The following is a 20,628-nucleotide window of genomic DNA, read 5'->3' on the forward strand; positions in this document are numbered from 1 at the left end:
GAGTAATTTAATTCTATTTTAGAAAGAGGGAACGGAAAAAAATAAAAGTTCCTAGTTACACAGATCAATCCAATTGTTCGGAGCTTCAGAATGAATTTTTCAACTTGTTGAACAGAAGCATACAAATCTCTAAAAGCAAGTCAGATAATGTACAAAGCCTCCATTCATTGTGTAGGCAGAAAGGAATGCTGGTCCCCGGCAGCTCTCTAAGGAATGTTCCTTTGGCTTTGAGTGTTCTGTTGGGAACAAGGAGGGAAACACATATATAAAATGAATTTATAATGTCTCTGGCTTATAATGGCAAAATGATAAGAAAAGTTGGCTGTTTAATATAAACTGTCAGTTGCATATTCCAGGCCTCCTCTCTTTGAGGTCCCTCCCACACCCACGGGCCTGGCCACCGGTTAGCGAGGAGTACAAAGTGGCTGTTTATTATTATTGACTGGTGAAGCCTGTGCTCTGAAATTCATTCTGTCAACAGAATGTAAGCAAAGTTGGCATTTTAAAGCAGGACTCTTTCAGTCGCTGGTTTTTCTCAGGATTGCTATGCAACAGGATCAGTGCTGTAGTCCCCGGTTCAAGCTGAAAATGTTACACAGGAAGACATACCATGTAAAGGTCAGATTCTTCTACTGTGATAATTTTCTTGTTCTGTGTATATACAAATGAGGTGGAATGTGTAATCTCTTACGATAACTCTTATCAAGGTCCTATGGACTTTCTACCTGTCAAGCCTAAAAATACGATGGTATTTTAAATGGAAAATCTTACTAATGAATGTATGATGCTGTAATAAATGTGTGATGCTATAATGCCAAGGTGAACTTGATGTGTATTGTCAAGAAGATGCTCTCCTATGATAGAATCCCATTAATGTGCTGGAGCTGTGGACCGAGCACAACCTTGTTTATTAGTCTCTCCATGCTTTTATGGTCTGAGTCAACTCTACAGATTACTTAGATGCATGGAAAATATGACTTAACCCGTAGTGTAATGAAATGATTGGCCCTGGGATGCACTTCATCACGGAATGTTATTTCATATCACTTCCAGAAAACATCATCTTTTGTCTGTGGACCCGTCAGTGTAACTTACAAAATTCGTAAAGTTGCAGGTGCATCATGTTCCAATTCATATCATTGAGGAACAAATTTATTAGACCTAATAAGTTGTCCACTGCCAATCTACATAATAACATGAAGAGATAATGAACCAAGAAGAGTGAGTTGGAGGTGCATCTTCTTGTTAGGTGGCCTAATTGAAACGTCTTTTGAATAGGCAGCTTATTTTTTACAGTTCTCCAGACTCACATTTAGCCAATCTCTTCTGTTTGGTAATTCTTCCCGTGTTCTTCTTCCTGCTGTCTCATAGGACCTCCAAGGAGAAATCGAAGCTCACACAGATATCTATCACAACCTGGATGAAAATGGCCAAAAAGTCCTGAGATCCCTGGAAGGTTCTGATGACGCAGCCCTGTTGCAAAGACGTTTGGACAACATGAACTTCAAGTGGAGTGAGCTTCGGAAAAAGTCTCTCAACATTAGGTAGGAAAAGATCGGGGACGAAAAAGCCAGAAATGAATTAAAATGGGAAGATTTCTTTCCCTTTCGTAGCTCAAGCAGCTAATATCTCATATGTTTATGTAAATCACCCAATTTCACAATGATTCATTTTATTTTGAATAAATGAATCATTCATTTGCTTGGTATGGAGATGATACTTGAGGGTTCAGATTAGATTAAAATGGCAGTGTTTTATAACCATGGGAGAGATACATATTAAGGCATTAGAGTGAATTTAAATGAGGAACACAGCTATCCTAATTTGATAGAGTTCTCTCTTGGCTTACCACAGGATTATACAGAAAGTGATAAAATCAATATATATTTATCATGGAATTCTTTTTTTGGCATTATTCTAAATGCATAACAGAGGACATTCCTTAAATACCCTGATGCCTTGTAACTTTCGAGGAGACCTCTCCATAGCTCCTGCAGCTAGGGAGAGGTTATAGAAACATCTGGTCTTTAGCTCCCTCTCAGATTTTGTCACGGCGTCCTCTGGAAACTAAGCCTTTTGTTGTTCTCTACTCTCCTCTCTTGTATAGTTGCCCCTTTCTTTTTATCACCTTTTTCCTGAGAAGCTAGTGAATACAGCTCAGCGTTGTTATAAGGAGTGCAGAGTAAAACTCTTGCTACACCCATTATGAATTGGTTCAGTGGGGGTCAAAGAGCAGAAATAGTTAAGTGAAATGCCCAGTGTCACGTAAATGACACAGGAAGTTCAGAGAGTGGAGGTCAGGTCTCCTGCTTTCTAATCAGTCGCTTGTCCTAATTCACATGTCTTCATAAAAAATGTGTTGTGCTTTGTTCTGTGTCTAGGGTCAGACTGGAGGGTTGGTAGAAGAGAGTGAATAAGCATCGCGGTGGTTACGAGGGAGCGCACTAAACCCTGAGAGGTGGTACTACCTCTAGGTTGTAAGATTACAGAATGGAGATTTCTTTTTCTTCTTTACTGTTCTTCTGAATTGGCCAGGCTTTTGACATATAGCATATTTACTTCAATAATGAGGGAAAGTACCACTGAAATTTCGTAATACAAAAGCACTCTAGTAAATACCTGTATTAATGTGAAATAATAAGAATGATAGCAACTAATGCACGGTGCATCACCAATCGTTACATGCCATGGACACTTTATATTTCTTGACCCACTTAATGCTCTCAGCAGCCCTACATGTTAGGCCCTGTTTTTTTTTTTTTAATTCTGTCTTTATATTTAAAGAAAGTGAGGTACAGAGGGGCTAAATAATTTTTGTCTAAGGTCATTTAGTTAGTAAGTTACAGATCCAAGACTGAATACAGGGGGTCCGGCTCCACACTCTGAGCTTTTAACCATCATATTATCCTGTAGAGTATAAAGCAGAAAGAAAAAGGTAGGACTCACCTTACTTTGACACATAAATACATACTACATGAAAGGATGGAAAAGAGAAACAGATATTTCTAGGAGAAGGAAAGGATTTTTTCTTTTATTACCTATAAGCTTTTCCCCCCAAGTTTGCATCCCAGCTCCCAACACACTCATTTTTATCTCTCTGTTTGGTCCATGATGTTGTATCAGTGTGTTTAGGGTGCACTGGGGACAACAGAGGGCAGTGGCATTTTCAAAGGCAGCGAGACTCCATTCGCTTCCCATGGCTTAAACTCGAAGAGAGGTCAGTGAGCGTAATGACAAAGGCCACTTTCATAACCTCTGTCATTAAAAAGGAATGAGATGTGTGAAATGGGAAAGATATTGGCAGATAAATTAAAAAAGAAGAAAGTTATTCTTTTTTGCAGGGAAGAGAGAAGAAAGCTGCTCTAACTGTTCTGCACATCACTCAGTGCCTTTCCTCTCCTTCATGTGAACTTGATGAAATGAAAGAGCAATCGAAAGCGGCAAACAGCGTGTCAGCCAAAATATGGGCTCTTCGTTCTCAGCAATTTCCCATATGCCAGGCCCTGCAGTTTAATTCTTGCTGTCATTAATCAAGTAGAAAACAGTTACCTTGGCTTATCTAAGGTGCTGCAAATTCCAGAATTTAAATACTCCAATCAATGGTTTCGGCTTCTATGTAGACCTTTCTCATATTACACTTTGCCTTTTAAGGACTAGCTTACAAATTAAAAAAAAAAAAAGAAAAGAAATAATTCTTCACATCAGAGGGCTTCAGTCCCTTTCCTGACATATCATTGAAGGAAGGGTATCCGTCAGTCCAGATCGAATGACATATTTCAGCCAAAAGCAGCCCAGTACAGGCAACAATTTAGGATGGTGATGAGGCAGGAGAACTGGACCCTGGCAGAGTCAGACACAGAACCATTCATGATGCTTAGAAGCTGGCTTTATGAGTCTAGTCAGTTCCTCCATCAGCATTATTTTATGGTGAAAAGTCACCACAACTAAAAACTAGTTGCAAAGATAGCACAGAGAAACTGCCCGGTGTTTGCCCAAGCTATAACATTTCATCCTATAAAAGATGTAGGTTGGTTCATTATCTTAAAAGGGATTCAGAAGCCATTTTTCTATCTCAAAGTATAGAGACATCAGTATTTAATTACACAGGTGTCCATTTTTTCAAGTTTTTATTGCAATTCCAGGTAGTTAACGGGACAGTGTAATATTAGTTTCAGATGCAACATTTAGTGATTCAACACTTCCATCCATCACCTGGCACTCATCATAAGTGCCCTCCTGCATCCCCATCACCTCCTTGGAATCCAAATGATTTTGCAGTATCCCTTTGCATTCCCTTGGCTCATAAGAGGTATCCTTGTGTTTCCGGTTCCAAGTCCAGATTATGTTGCTTTCCTTCCATTTATTTTTTTCTGCCCTATGTCTTTTCTCTGCCTATGATTATGATTCTTACGTAAGTCTCCATCATGTCTTTTTATGTTGATAGATTTGTCTCTGTTTCTTTATGCATCGATATCATCCATATCACATTTACAAAAATATTCTTCCTTGGACATTTCTAGCACATTTTTCCCTTGCTGAAAAACTTCAGTCTTGTTGGTGCCCATATTTTACTTGTTCATTCATTTATTTTTCTCATTCCACAAATATTTACTAAGTCTTTACTATGTATTTGGCACTCTTCTAGGCACTGAGGATACAACTGAGCAAAACTGGCAAGAGAAAAATCATGGCTTTCATGAAATTTATGTGTAGTCACCAGAATCTAGTGGCTTGTGGCTCATCTACTCTCCACCTGCTAAGACCTTGATAATCCCTTTTCTTTCCTGTTCTTCCCTTACCTCCCCGTTCCTTCCTCACCAAGCAGCAATCTAATTATTCCCCAGCATGGATTCTCTGAGCCAAAAAGATTCTGCTTTTCAACCCCATTGCTGCTCTCCACTAGTTTTCTCACTTGCCCATGGGAGTACATACATTTGCTGGTCCTCGCCCTTGGAATGCCATCCTTCCTTTCATCCTCCACCTTTTCATCCAAATCCCTCTCTGAATATCCCCCTCTCTGACGGTTCCTTCACTTTGAGGTCTTCCCTGTACTATTATCATTTACACCGGATGGCACGTTTCTTTTAAGTATTCACAGTTGTTTCAGGGGGTTGTGCTTGCTGCCTTTAGCTAAATTAGACAAAGAAAAAAAAAACGCCAAGCTCTACTATTTGAGGGGAATACTTTGGGAAGGATAGGTATTAACCCTTCTCTAAATATTTGGTTAGATTCACCTGTGCAACCATCTGGTCCAGGACTTTAGTCTGTTGGGGGTTTTTTGATGACCGATTCAATTTCATTGCTAGGTATCTGCTCACATTTTCTATTTCTTCTTGATTCAGTCTCAGAGGGCTGTATGTTTCTAGGAATTCGTTCATTTCTTCTAGGTTGTCCCATTTGTTGGCATATAATTTGTATAGTAATGTTTTATAACCAATCCTTTGTATTTCTGTAATGTCCATAGTAACTCCTCTTTCATTTCTGATTTTATTCAAGTTTTCTTCCTTCTTGTGTGATCATGGTATTTCTCCTGCCAGGCAAATAGTGACTCCTCCTTCTTTTTGTGCTTGATGACTCTGACTCAAGAGTTCATATTTTGTTTATCCTCTCAAAAAACCAGCTCTTAGTCTCACTGATGTTTTGTATTGTTTTTAAGCCTCTGGTTTCATTTATTTCCACTCTGATCTTTATTATTTCCTACCTTCTACTGACTTTGGACTTTGTTCTACTTCCTTTAGGTGTAAGATTTAATTATTTATTTGAGATTGTGCTGTTCGAGGCAGGCCTTTATCATTATAACCTTCCCTCTTAGAACTGCTTTTGCTGCATCCTAAAGGTTTTGGACCACTGTGTTTTCATTTTCATTTGCCTTCAGGTATTTCTTGGCTTCCTCTTTGACTTTTTCATCAATCTATTGGTTTTTCAGTGACATGTTGTTCAGCCTGCATGTGTTTGTGTTTCTTGCAGTTGTTTTCTTATGATTGATTTCTAGTTTCATCTTGCTGTGGTCGGAAAAGATGTTTGATATGATTTCAGTCTTCTGAAATTTTTTGAAACTTGTTTTGTGGGTTATCACATGATCTATCCTGGAGAGTCTTCCATGTACACTTGAAAAGAATGTGTATTCTGCTGTTTGGGGCTAGAATGTTCTGTATGTATCTGTTAAGGCCATCTGGTCTAATGTGTCATTCAAAGCCACTGTTTCCTTACTGACTTTCTGTCTGGCTAATTTATCCAAGCTCTAAATGAGTCAGTGAGGTAGAGTAGAAGGAATCTTGGACTGGCATTTGGGCGACCTACTTTCTCGTCTGGCTCCATTACTAACTGCCTAGCATATAATCTTGAGCACATAACTGCTTCAGAGTTAAGCATAGACATGGGCAGTCTCTTCAATTTCCCTAGAAATTCTACCAACCTATTATTTTTAATTGTGCTGTTACTTTATACGAATCTAGGCAAATTTTGAAACTTTCTGCATTGGTTTCCTAATATTTAAATGGCACCGATGAAGTTCAAAGGTAGGGTGTAAGAAAAAGTAGATAAGATGTCTTGGAGAGAAAAGAATCCTTTAATTGAAATTGTATAGTACCATCTCATAATTTAGTTCAAGGAAAGTATATGCCATCTGCTCCATGTGCATTATGTCCAAGAGGTATAAGAAGAAGTAAATACTCAGTGAGAGTTGAATGCCACCAAACAAAGCAAAACACTAACTGTTTTAGGTGTGAGAAAAATAAAGTAAAAGATGTTTACTTGCATGCATACATACACTCATGAGCAAATTCACACACACACACACACACACACACACACACACACAGTTATTGAGGACATTATACAACATCAGAATTGTGATCAGTCAAAGAAAAAATGTTTCTCTTTCTAAAAGATTCCATTTCTACAACCTTGTGTTTTAATTTTGGAAAATATTAACAATTTGGGAAGCAGTCTAGTGAATTTTTTCCATAAGAAATATGCATGCAGATTTTAATTCAATCTGTCACCAGATTATATTTTCCAGATTATTATATATACTATTAGCCGTGAGAAGCACATACATTGTCAACAACAATTTCAGAAAAATTTATATTCTGTGAGGTTTTCATATTTGGGAGAAAAACTTTTGAATGCTATGTGCCAATATTCACTTTTATGGGATTCTGAATGTTAATTTGAGAGGCATGAGTACCAACATGATATAGTCCACAACAGAAATACAACTCTTAGAGAGTAACCAGTATTAGAAGTTAAAATATCTTAAAGGTTTTTCTATGATAGACAATAAAGAGCAAAAGGAAGCACAGTCTTTCTAGTTTAAGGAAGAAAAAATGCAACTTAGACATTGGCTATTTCTGACCTCCTTTCTCTTACTCTTGGAATGTTAATTATGTTTGAAAGTTAGAGTTCACGGCCCAGCTGGACAAAAAAAAAAAAAAAAAAAAAAGTTTACTTCTCTTTGAGTTTAATTCTCTCTCTTTATTTAAATCCCCCAAAGCTCCCATTTTACGTCTATGATTCCTTATTACTTCTGCATTCTTACCTTCTCTTTCTATATGCTCAAGTGCTATCTCATTACACAGGGGTACCCAAGATATACAGGAGGACATCATTAGTTCTACCAAAGGAGTCAAAGTGAAAAAAGAATTCAGTTTAACACATCTTGCTTTAAGAATACATGCCTTTCAGGGGCTTCTGGGTTGGGCCACTGCCTTTGGCTCGGGTCATGGTTCCGGGGTCCTGCGATTGGGTCCCGCGTCGGGCTCCTTGCTCAGTGGGGCACCTGCTTCTCTCTCTGCCTCTCCCTGCCACTCTGCCTGCTTATGCTCTCTCTCTCTGACAAATAAATAAGTAAAATATTAAAAAAAAAAAAGAATACATGCCTTTCAGAGTAAAGCTTTATTAAGGATTTCAAACTAGGCATCAACCCAATCATAATTGAAATATCTGTGTCTAGAGAACTAACAATCACTTTAGCAGCTCTTATAATTCTTAGCACCCTGATACCAAAGGGTTCCTTAAAGACAAGCATTGTATCCTGACATACCTAGAAGTTCCGTGTTTTACCTCAGCCTTACAAACTGTAGACATTACCTGCTTATTAAGGATCAACACTTGCTTGTTAAAAGCTAGTAGCCCCTCAGCTCTTGTCTTCATTAATAAAGATTAATAGAAAATGGTTAAGAGCTAAGTATGCCCCTTCAAAACCTCCACATTATTTTCCATTGAGTAGTCAGTAGGGGTAAATAGAGTATATTTGCCAATCACCAGGAAGGCTTTTTGCTCAGGGATCCAAAGCATTTGCTGAAAACCATGAAGGTTAGGATTTCCTCACATAAGAAAAGTCTGCAGCTTCCCTTTCCCATGTCTAAATACAACAGCTCAAGTTACATGCCTCCACACTGTCTTTAAACATTCATATCCCAGCTCCCATATTTGCAAAACAAGAGGGTTGAACAAAAATCCCTGAGGTTGCTTTCAGCCCTTGGGGTCTATGATAAAACCAGGAGGGAAAAACAGAGAGTCATGGTCATTTAGAAATATTTGTTATAAAATCTTGAAAATAAAAATAGGGCGGCTCCTTCCAACAATTGCTTTAGAAATGTGTCTTGAAGACACTTCACAAGCTTAGCATAGCCAACGAAAATGTTTTCTGAGCTCATGGTGTTTTACTATGTTTAGATAGCCTTCAAAATCATGTCCTTGACAAATGTCACTCTGCCCTGTGGAGACTGACCAGTAACGTTTAGGGCATACAGGAAATACTTCAAGAAATTCTTTCTTAAAGAACTGTCCTAGAGTTCCCCTGCTGAGTTGTGAGAGTTCTTCTTCCAAGTACAGAAAGTCTGGAGGCAGAACCTTGGAGTCTGTACCTAACACAAGCCGTTTACAGGTTTCTTAGGCCCCTGGAAGTTTGAGAACCAGGGTTTCAGAATGGTTATCTTTATATGTGTGGGTTTCAGTCAGGATCTGTTAACAGGCTGCCGTGTCCTCTCCGGCCCTTACCCAGTATCCCTTGTCCTTTGTGAACCTTCTGCTTACATTCTTGTCACCACTCTCATATGTTAGCAAGGGGGGAAAAAAGTCAAAAACAGAAGTAGCCAAGAAGGGAACTCTATCCTCTATGCAGTCTGTGCTCTTATAATGAATCTGCAGTATTTAAGGTATTTCCGGATTCCTTTATTAGATACTAACGCCCATAGCATCTTGAATGGCTTAATTCCTCTGATGGAAATGCCTTCTGTTTTTCTGGATATAACGTTTGTATTGATCATAATAGAAAGACAGTTCAGACAATTTGAAATCAAAAGTTTATCAGCTCTAAACCTACCTCTGAGGGCTATAGTAGTTGTAATTTCAGAATTTTTTTGTGCAGAGTCAAGTGTGTACACACAAATACACACACACGAACATTTTATAAAAATAGATTATAGACAGTTTTGGCAGCTGTATTCTCACTTAGCAACAGACAGGGTGATTACTTCTTTATCCCTAAATACATGCTGATGCCATCACAGTGAATAGTGCATAGGATTCGTAGGGTTTGAACACTGCATTATATGAATTCACCGTTATATATGTAATTGACTCCCAAGTATAGAATAATTAAGTTGTTTCTACTTTGTGTCAATCATAAGTGATGCTATAAATAACATTTTTTCTACCTACATCTTTGTATGATTTTCCAGTTACTTCCTTAATATAAATTTTTTTTAACTTAAGCATATGGGTCTTGTATATGCACATTTTGAAGACTTGTAACTATAATGCTTCAGAAAGAAAACAGTCCCTCGGAAACTCTGGAACAATTTAATTCCAGTGCATAGGCACTATTTGGCGATGCTGTTTGACTAAGACCAGCAGGAGAATCGTATTTGAAATGTCAGGCTAAGTTACCCCAACAGCAAAGGGAAATGTTATTCTACCTGGATGGTTTACACCTCAATCTTTGCAGCACTAGAGAGTATATTGTATTTATGTTATAGGCAGCATTAATTTTTATGAATTAATTCATAATTACTGATAATAATGCAGCATACTTCTTGATTTACCTTAGGATAGAGCTTTGCTAACATTCCACGTTTCTTCTTTGTTTTCCGGATGATGATTTATTTGGTTAATTTAGCTTCTCATCCTCAAGTGAAATGTGGATTTTATAGCACAGATCATTCATTTGTATATTCTTAAATGGCTTCTACAGATTAACATGTTCTAAATACAGTTGATGGTAGAGCACTCATTCTCCTGCCTAAATTATTCATGTTTGGGGGAGGCTTTCAGGCAAGTGTCTGATTTTACTTTTCCACGTGAGTTGTTGTCTCAGTGCATTTTACACAAAGGAAACAAAGCGGAAAATGTTGGAACTTGGTGAAAACAAATCCCAGGTGCACACGAATAAAGAAGGGTAGAGGAAAAGGAGAAGCATATGGGAAGAAGAGCAGAAAGGAACAGATGCCAGATGGAAGGAGTCAATGGAAAAAGCTGCCTAGAGTGCAGAAATGGAAAAGTCAAAATGTGGGGGGAGACCTTTCCATTTCTCAAAGCAGGAAGAATTCCAGTACTAGCATGAGTCACTTGAAAACTGAGTGGTTTATATTAGTCACCGGGAGGAGCCATTTTTTTTTTTTTTCTACCAGAAACATCAAGAATCATTGACTGCAACACTACAGAAAAGCAATCCATTCCACTGTATGTTTCATGCCAAAAGTCTCAGAATTCTGCAAGAGGAAATACACATAGGGCTAAACGCTGTCTACCCTCAAAATTGCTGTCAAAACGCCCCCATTATATGGCTCATAAAAGCAGAGAGCTAGATTTTTACTGAGGACTGCTAGACGGTTCACTATAGGTTTACCTACTATGGAAAGAACCACACCAATGTACTTTCAGTGGGATTGTTAGACTCAACAAGCACCCTTCTAGATATTTTGACTTAGTGTCTCCTGCTGCTTTTCAGGTCTCATTTGGAAGCCAGTTCTGACCAATGGAAGCGTCTGCACCTTTCTCTTCAGGAACTTCTGGTATGGCTCCAGCTGAAAGATGATGAGTTATGCCAGCAGGCACCCATCGGAGGCGACTTTCCAGCAGTTCAGAAGCAGAATGATGTACACAGGGTAGGACATTTTTAAGACAGGTGCCTTGCACCAAGTCAACTTTTTTAGGGATGGTTTTGAAATGCGTTTTTGATTGAAATTAGGTTGACTAGAAATCTTCCGTTAGTCCAGGGTCAATTATAAGTAATCCAAACCATTGTTATTTTAAATATCAAAAGTGTCCACGTGAATAATAGCCTCTAAGAATTTGTCCTTCTCTTTTAGTGATTTTTAAAGATATTATGTTATGGAAAATATAAAACATACCAAATCGGAGAGAATCCTATAATGAGGAGCCCTTACCCATCAAGACTTCAACAATTATCAGCTCATAGCTGATCTTACTTCTTCTAGACCACTGCCGGTCCTCTATTATTTTGAAGTAAATATCAGGCATGGATCATTTAATTCATAAATAATTGAGAAAATATCTCAAAAGATAAGGATACATTCCTTCAAAGAGACCACATGGCTACTATAGTGCTTTTTAAGTGTCAATAGTTTTATTCTAACAAATATCCCAGCATTATTCAAGTTTCCACTTTTAACACACATATCTTAAATGTTTTAACATGTTTTTTGTTTAAATGAGAATTGAAATAAGGGTCACACATTGTATTTGGTTAATTTGTCTCTTAAATACATTTTGTAAAAATGTTTATTTTGAAATAAGTATAGATACACGGTGAGTTGTAAAAATCATACAGTTTCCATATGCGTTTCATCCAGTTTGCTCTAATGGTTACATCTTATATAAGACCATAAATATTGTTATTTCAACAGACACTGTAAAAAGGTACAGTTACAGCATGGCTCAATTCAGACTAGCCACATTTCAAGCACACAGTAGCCCATGTGACTCATGGCTGCCATATTGAACAGTACAGTTCAATAGGTTTGATCAGATTCAGATTTGACTTTGGTAAGATTGTTTCATAGATGGTTGTGTATTCTTCCATCATCGGGAGGTGTATAATGTCTTGCTTTCTCTTTAACATGTGTGATTTTGGCAGCTGTTCATGATCAATGACTAGGGGTTACAATATGATAATTGCCTATTTCTATAATTTCATCTTCATTTATTAACCAGAGGACTTAGGTGGAAAAAAAGTCATTCATCTATTATTTGGGCACCCAGTATACAGTGACCAATTGTTCCTCTCTCCTTCTCTCTCTCTCTCTCTCTCTCTCTCTCTCTCTCCCTGTTTTGCTCTTTCTTGTATTTCCATTTTCTCTATTGGACTCTGAGTGGGGAAGTCAGAGATTTGGTCTTGCTCATTTCTAAGACCCTCATACCTAGTGAAGTGTCTGGTATACATTGGATACTGATAAGTGTTTTTGAAATGAGAATAAAAGGCACAAGAACAGAAATGAACGGCAAAGCAAGGAAATGAGTAACACACTATAAAAGTTTGATAAAATGGTAGCACTTTTATATGTTCAGCATTTAAAGAAAGATCTCTATGGAGATACAGCCAAAGGTGGCATCTTGAAGGAAGTCAAAGGTTTATATTATTCCAGAGAAGAAGATATAGAAGATTACTCAAAGGGAAGAGACCGTGAGGGAAGATCCAGGAGTCTCTGAAAAAAATTGCCAAGGAAACTGACAGTTTCTTCTTTAGCCATTCCCCTTCATAAAATTCAGAACATTAAATTAGCTCTGTGGTAGGGTGGAATATAATAGTGACATTTTTTAAATGTTCTAACTTTGAATAAATAGTCAAAACACTCTGGTGTATGTGTAGAAGAACATTCATTGAGACAGAAGGGCATTTTAAATAGAATGCGTTATATGATATAAAGAAATGAGACAGAATTTCTACAAAAGGTGTAATTTTAGTCTAATTCTAGAAACCAAAGATGAATCATTGAACAAGCACACTGAAAGTCAGGAGAGACTGTAGTCACATTCTTCCATAAGTTAGATTGTGATTGCTACTTTGTTCGTCAGCTGTGAAGATGAGGAATTTGGTCCAAATAATTTTCACAGTCCCTACTAGCCAGCATCTTCTTATAAATAGTCCCTCACTATCCCTGGTTATTGGTTTTTGTCACTTGTTAACAGTGGTAAAACGTTAGTACTTATTAGTCGTTTTACACAGGAATCCCATAACTAGTTACATGCTTTTGGGAGAGGGTGAAGCTAGAGTTACAGCTGACATGCACCGGACTGAAAGGAATTAAGCCCCACTTGGCTAGCGGGCTTGTTCAGATACCCATCTGTTACCCTTCTTTGACTTCTCAGGACTTCCAGCCCATGGATAACTGTTCTATACATTAGTTCCACTACTCCTCTATCTTCGCCTCTTTCCCAATCTAACTTAGATTCAACCATAAAACATTTAATAACTCCCAACACCTTAAGACCTGTGCTTTACCATCCTTTTGTAGCTGCCATCTGCCAAAGCTCAAAGCTTGGAAGATCTAACTACTTTCCCCTGTCCAAACAACAATGGAGCAGACCAGTATAATCACTTTTTCAAGATGACAAGCCAAGGCTTCCTTTGATGAGCCCAATACGTCACTGAGTTAGTTTGCCTCCAAAATGGTTCCTGACTCCATCTACTGTAGTCATCACAATAGTCACAGAAGTCCATTTCTCCTAACCTTTCTGCATGTACTCTTGGCACCCTACAGTGCCGTCTTTACATTTCAGCCAGAGTAATTTACGTAAAAACATACATTGAATTATGTCAATCCCCATCTTAGCCCTATTTAGTAGCTTCTCCATGCCATGGAGAAAAGGCCAAAATCTTCAGCAAGGGCCCCAACCTTCTCTTTTCTCCCTGGTCTTCCTCTTGCCCTCTGGCCAACAGCCATGCCACCTTCTTTTGGTTTGTGCAGTTCTCTGTGTTCTTCCCAGGTGGTGCTTGGAACATGCTGGTCCTCTGTCTGAAGCCCTTTCCACCTACACATACCCCTTTATAATTTCCTGGCTAACATCTGATAAGCTTTTACATCTTGGCTCAGACATCAAGCAAGCTTTTCCCTGCTGCCCACATTTGACCAGATCTTCCTCTACATGTTCTCATACACAGTCTACATTTCCTTCTGCAGCTTAATATTCTTTGTCACCACACGTCTGTGTAAATACGTGATTCATGTCCATCACCTTCGCTAAACCATGTTCTCCAAGAAGACTTCTTTTGGGGAGAAGGTTGTCATTTTTATACCCAGCCCTTAATAAGGTGCCTAGTACAGGGTGTACACTAACTAGGTAAAGAAACAAAGGAATTAAGGAAGAAAGGGAAGAAGGGAAAGAGGAAGGCAAAAAATCAATCAATGATCTGATCTTAACCTTGTTGGTTCTTCTCTAGTTTACTGAGACCAAGGGCAGGGAAAGAAAGAAGAGAGAGGGATGTTCCTTCCTCACTGCAGGATTTTTCAGTTTGTTCCCAACTCAGCATCCGTGTGTACTGTGGAGAGCTCCTTTGATGCCCACTGTTTTTACTTGGGGTCTGGCCCAATGTTTGACAAGCTTCTCTTTGTACCCTTAAGAAAACTTCTCGTCACAAAACACTCTTCCTCCCTCAGAGAACATCATCACTCTGAAGTGTTGATGAGAAAACAATTTAGCACCCTGTTTACTCAGAGTTTTGTCATATTTATGCAGTAGCCCTTTTAGAGTTGCAGAGGAATGCCTGTCTAGTTAGTAATGCTCCTGGTGCCTGTTGGCAAGAACAACAAAGGAAAATCCTTGAAACTGGGTCTCTTTATCTGATCTTCTGAACTTCCTTAGGAATAGAGAAAGGAAATATAATCAGTGCAAAACTCTGTCAAAACCTAGTCTTTGGCAGGTTTTGTATTTGTGGACTTGTTTTACGTTGCCGCATTCCTAGTATTATAAATTGTCTTGCTCTTTGTGGGTTTCTGGATTCAAATAACTGTTGATGTAGAATGTTTAGTATCAAGATGAGTCATTTGTTATCATAGACTTATTCCACATGTATTTGGTGTGTCACTTTTTTTTCAAATCCCCTGCTATCTATTGTAAATTATTAATGCCCCTGGTCATTACTTTCTGTGGGAATCGAAATCCCATTAGAATGTCAGAAGTCAAAGCTATAGAAAAAAGTTTTTCACTTTTCTCTAAATCAGGATGTTTATGAAAGAGGTGACTTATATTTTCTTTGGATATCATTACAGATTAATGATAACATTTTATAGCAAAATGTCGTTGTGTCTTATACTCTTAAAGCAAAAATATGTAGTCATTCTCAAGCACTTTGTTGGAGGGGTGTGTGGTTTTCTTATAGGTAAAATTCCAAAACAATCCACACAGGTAGTTAGGGACTGCAGACTCACTCCCCAAAGCAATTTTCACACCCATGGGAGTGGATCTTTGTTCCCCAAACCAGCTGGGCAGCATAACAAGGGCAACTGGCTCTCAGGCCTAATTAAATAAATAATGTTCCATATGCGGTGAAGTGTTATAAATAATTAAAGCTCAAACATGCCTTCGCAAATACAAACGGACCAATTTTTATATCTTTTGCATACATTATTCCAGCTTTTACGGTTCCTCATTATTTGCCTCACCAGACTGACTCGTTTTCAATTAGTGTGCATTATTCTGATCCAGACATATTTTTAAAACTGACTTCCTTTGTTTTACTTGAGCAGTCACTAAAGTGATATTTATTACTTGTCTACGTCTGTGATTAACCTAGAGAGAGTTTTAAAGGAGCAAATCATAGTGGGAAATTTCTAAGGAGAACTGCAATAAACCATGAGCTTATTTAACTCCCTTCATCCGACCCCAAATCCGAATGGAGATTAGGTCTTGATTATAAGAACACTGTAGGTAATGACTTCTTGTTTGCATTTGTACTAATGAAATTGTTTGTCATTAGGCTTTCATCTTTCAATTTAAAAATCTCTGTGATTCCTTCCCTTGAGACCGCTAAGGACACTTTCACAGCTTCCTGAGCTTTTCTGGTTAAGATTGAGATGGAAGTAATCAATACATACATTATTAAAACAGTGGACAGAAAGCCATTATTGCGTGGAAGCTGTTGACAAATGAAAAGGCTTGAATAAAGTAGTTTACTTGTTCATTTGTCAGGTCATATATTATGCACGTTCGATTTCCTCAGAAGTCACCACAAAGTGAAGGAGAGGTTCAGAAATTCAATAAAATTATCCTGGAATCATGCTGTTGATTATACATTTATTTAAGCTAATTCTGTTATCAATGCTGGCCTGCTTCCTTTGGGTGCATTTTAGCATGTGTGTCAGCTTGATGAGTTCCCCGTGTTTTCTTTCCACACAAATAGAATACGTCTTTGGGTGCCTTTTGTGAATGTTAAGATTCAAGTCAGCTCTGTATTTTAAAAAATGTTCCCTAGCACCTCTGACAAACAACAAATAAAGGTTGTGATAGGGTAATTCATTCGATGACCTGGCCTCTTAGAGTTTCTAAACAAGTTTGGTTCACCTACAAATTCACTTTGAGTTTTATTTCCTCTAAGCTGTCTGCTTCACTATGTTGGAGGAAATGGACAAATTGACATCCTTTTTTTTTCTCAACCAAGCCAAACTTCATTCCTTAAAAAGGTTAAGAAAAGCAACAAACTCAGAGCAAGACTGATAAAGAAAAATACCCCAGAAAATAAAATTGACAGTATCAGGTGGGGATGAGGAAAACATGACTATGGAGCTTACAGATGTTAAGATAATAAAACATCTCAAAAGTAACTTCTCATTAATAAATTTCAAAATTTAAATAACAAGCACAAATTTTCTAAAAATAAAACATTCAGCTAAATCAAGAAAAAATTAGAAATCTGAGTATTACTTTGGAAATAGACATTTTTTGATCTATTCTTCATCCCTAATAGAGTAAGCTACTTTTGTGTAAGTTTCATATTTTATGCAGTCATATTTAGGAATGCTGAATAGAAAAGATTTTAAAATTATTTTTAGAACTACATTTCTAGGCATTTGAGGGAGTCTTCTGAAAACTAGCTATATCATCAAAACTTGAGAACAGAGCCATCTAGGATTTTCCACTTTTCTTTAATGAGTATAATAAAATAAAATGTGAATAATTTACAAATTAAGTTCCCTGCCAAAGTCCTCTTTCTAACCACATCAAAACATTGATATCTTGAAAAATATTCTTAACATAATATTTGTATAGGACTTTGCCTTTACAGGACACTTTTACACATTCATTTAATTTTGAATGAAACCCTCTGATCATTTTCTGTGTATTTCCTTTTTCCAAAAAAATTATTTTAGGAAAAATTGCGCCATAACTCAGACTCCTAGAGTGTATTGATTCTTTCAGCAATTATTTATTGAGGGCCTACCCTATGCTGAGGCTGAGGATACAGAAGTGAAAAAAATGAGACTGCCTACAACAGATTTCAGATTTTCCTGAGCGAAATATGAAGGAAACCAATAAATTAACATATAAGCTCCTTTCAATTCAGTGCTATAAAGAGAAAATCAACAAAACAGAAATAGAGAAAGAATGAGAGGTAGTGACCTACCCGAGGAGGTTGTTATTCATTTACACAAAGGTCTGAGTTACTGAGCCATGCAAAGACCTTGAGCAAAGAATATTTTAGGCAGAAGGAGCAGCTAATGCAAAAACCCAGATGTAAGAACAGGTTTGGTGTGCTCAAGGAATAACTAGAGGGGCTAATGATACATTGTAGAGAGTGGCAAAAGCCAGATAATTATTGATGTTATCTGCCACAGTTTGGAGTCGCTTTTGGTTTGTGCATGATGAGACACCCCTGGAGGACCATAAGCAGGGATGATGTGATCTGGGTTCATGCATCCTAAAGCTGACTTTGGCTGCTCTATGGAGAATTGACAGTAGGAGGAGCAGAACTGAAAGCAGGGAGAAAGTTGGTAGGGTGTTGAAGTCATTTAGGAAGGAGATGATGATGACTTGGCTTAGAGTGGAAATGACAGACTTTGTGAAAGATCATTTGACCCAAGATCTATTTTGAAGGTATTGCTGATAGAACTTACAATAGATGGGATATGGAATATGAGAGAAAGTGAAGAGTCAAGGATGACTCTGAAGTCTCTGATTTGAACAACTGAGGAAATGATGATGCCATTTATGGACATGGGAAAGACTTTGAAATGATCATGGGTGAGGGCATGTACATAAAGCAAAACATGGGTTCCGTTTTTGGATTATATTGATAGAGATAAATGGAATGATTCAGAAATTATTCACCACTTACACTTGACAATCCCAGACTTAGGCTGAGCCTCTTGAGAATGGATATAAATTAATTTGTCACAGGGTCTCCTAATAATCCAGTCATCAATACTCTTGCTTCAGAAGGAATTTCTAAAATTTAGGGTTTAGGTTCAATGACCTAAGACCTAATTCTCTAAGTGACCATGAGAACAGATTGAGTTTTTCCAGTGATTTCTCAAGGTCAGCTGAGAACTTAACAACATTATTGTCAGTAGGAAGTGACTTCCCCAGTGGTTGTTGGAAGCAACCCAGGCCTATGATTGAGAGTCAAACAGCTGTTCAAGATGCTGCGTGGGCACTAAACTATTCCTCCATAGTATCACAGATCTGCAAGCAGGCTGCACTCTGTTCTAGCTCATGCCCTTGATCTCAGAGAACACAACTTTTAGCTTAAAGTAATTCCAAAAAAGCAAATCTGACCAAGGAGTCGGTTAACCACATCTTCCCCGCCAAACACTCAAAAATGTTTTCTCATTGAATACAGTTAGATTTTTAACAATAATTTCAGGCTTGAAATGTATCCATTTATCTTTCAGTTTTTCTTGAAATTGATTCAGTCTCACTTATAAATTGCTGTTGTTCATGTTGTTGACTCTCTGAAACAATAGATGTATCTGATGCAACCATCCATTGTCTTTACTGTTAAGTGGACTGGAAATGGATGATGATATAGTCAAACTCTCAAAAGTAATGAGTGGAAGGGTGGTTGTGAGAGGCTGAGGAGAAGATGAAATGGGAACTTGCTGTTCAATATGAAGTGTCAGTTGTGCAGGAGGAGTAAGTTCTAGAAATCTGCTGTACAGCCTAGGGCCTAGAGCTAACACTCGTGTATTGTGCACTTAAAACTCTCTTAAGAAGATGGATCTCATGTTAAGTGCTGTTAGCACAATAAAAAAAAAACCAAGATGATTTGACCTTTTCTTTATATCCCATATGCTCAATTTGTATAACCTCTCTAATGCCAGCTATTTCAAATGATTATTAAGGGAATCCTTTGTCTTTTGTTTTGTTGTTGTTATTCTGTTCTTTCAAATTTCTTTCTTCCACGGATCCCTGTGAATTTACCTTAGATTCTTAGAGGCAAAATTCCTGTGACTCCAGTTAACTACATTTCTGGATCTTGCCCTTTTCTATAGACCCCAGCATCCAATAAATAAAGTATTAGTGATGTGTTTGAGACTCAATAAATATGGTAAGGAATGTCATTACGATGACAGAATATATTCAACTTTCTTATCAGAAATAAAAACACTATAAGAGGCATATAGAAAAAGTAGAAATAATATGGAAACTAGCATGATAATATAAGATGACAAAGCTAAAACACTGACCAATTTGTAGACATGACTGTGTTAATGTCCTTCCTTGTCCTGTGCCCACTCAGGAACCATTTGTTGAGTGCATGGCTCCATTGGGATCCCTATAAATTGTAGAGTCTGTCTAGTGTTCTCTCATCTCTTAGCTAATGCTTCAGACTAGAGGAAAAACCCCAACCAGTGGTTCAGACTATTGAATTTGTGAATGTGTATGCATAAAAATCTCCTCCAGGGAAGAAATCACTACGATTAAGAAGGCAGAGCTAATAGGGCCTCCTCTTGAGGAAAATCCACTCAAGTAACTCAAAGGTTACACTCAACTTTGGATCTGACACAAAAGAATAGGCCCAGAATAAGAGCTCTCACTTTTTCCTGATTGACAGCATTTAACTTTTTCTCTAATAATTCACGAGCCCATGCTTTCACCCCCAAGCATGTTCTGCATCTAAATCAAACTGGCTTCCATATAACACACTCTGGTTTTCTAACTGGGTGTTTTCTTATGTATTCAACAATATTTACTATCCACTGTGTGCCAAGCGGTTCCTATAATTTTTATCATTAGTAACGATGCCTAGAAGAGACTATCTCCAACTGCCACCATGTAACAGGCCCATGGCCAATTAATGACCTAAATGACCTAAACATGTTGATTACAGAACATTCAAACTGGGGCACCTGGGTGGTGCAGTCAGTTAAGTGTCCGACTCTTGGTTTCATCTCTCATTGTGATCTCAGGGTTGTTATCTTGAGGTCATGACATCGATCCCCATATGGGGTTCAGCATTCAGTGCAGAGTCTGCTTAAGATTCCGTCTCCCTTTGACCCTCCCCAATTTAAATAAATAAAATAAATAATTGAAATATATATTCAAACCAGATGTTAGAACTTTGATAAAGTGTTTAGCAAACCCCCACATTTTAACAAACAAGGCCATGAAGGCTCAGGGAGATCTTACGTCTGGTTCTAGATCACCCAGCCAAGTTTTGGCCCA

At 37.9% G+C, this 20,628-nt stretch overlaps 1 protein-coding gene across 1 annotated transcript in view; it reads left to right on the forward strand.

Annotated features, from left to right (window-relative positions):
• Positions 1-20,628, forward strand: part of DMD (dystrophin) — a 2,004,585-nt gene that overhangs the window by 1,632,265 nt on the left and 351,692 nt on the right. The window contains exons 53-54 of the mRNA XM_082716529.1: positions 1,372-1,544; positions 10,955-11,111. Coding sequence (XP_082572655.1) covers positions 1,372-1,544; positions 10,955-11,111 — 330 coding nt within the window. The remainder of the gene's footprint in view (positions 1-1,371; positions 1,545-10,954; positions 11,112-20,628) is intronic.

Source organism: Mustela nivalis (genome assembly GCF_964662115.1).
Source record: "Mustela nivalis genome assembly, chromosome: X".
NCBI lineage: Eukaryota > Metazoa > Chordata > Mammalia > Carnivora > Mustelidae > Mustela > Mustela nivalis.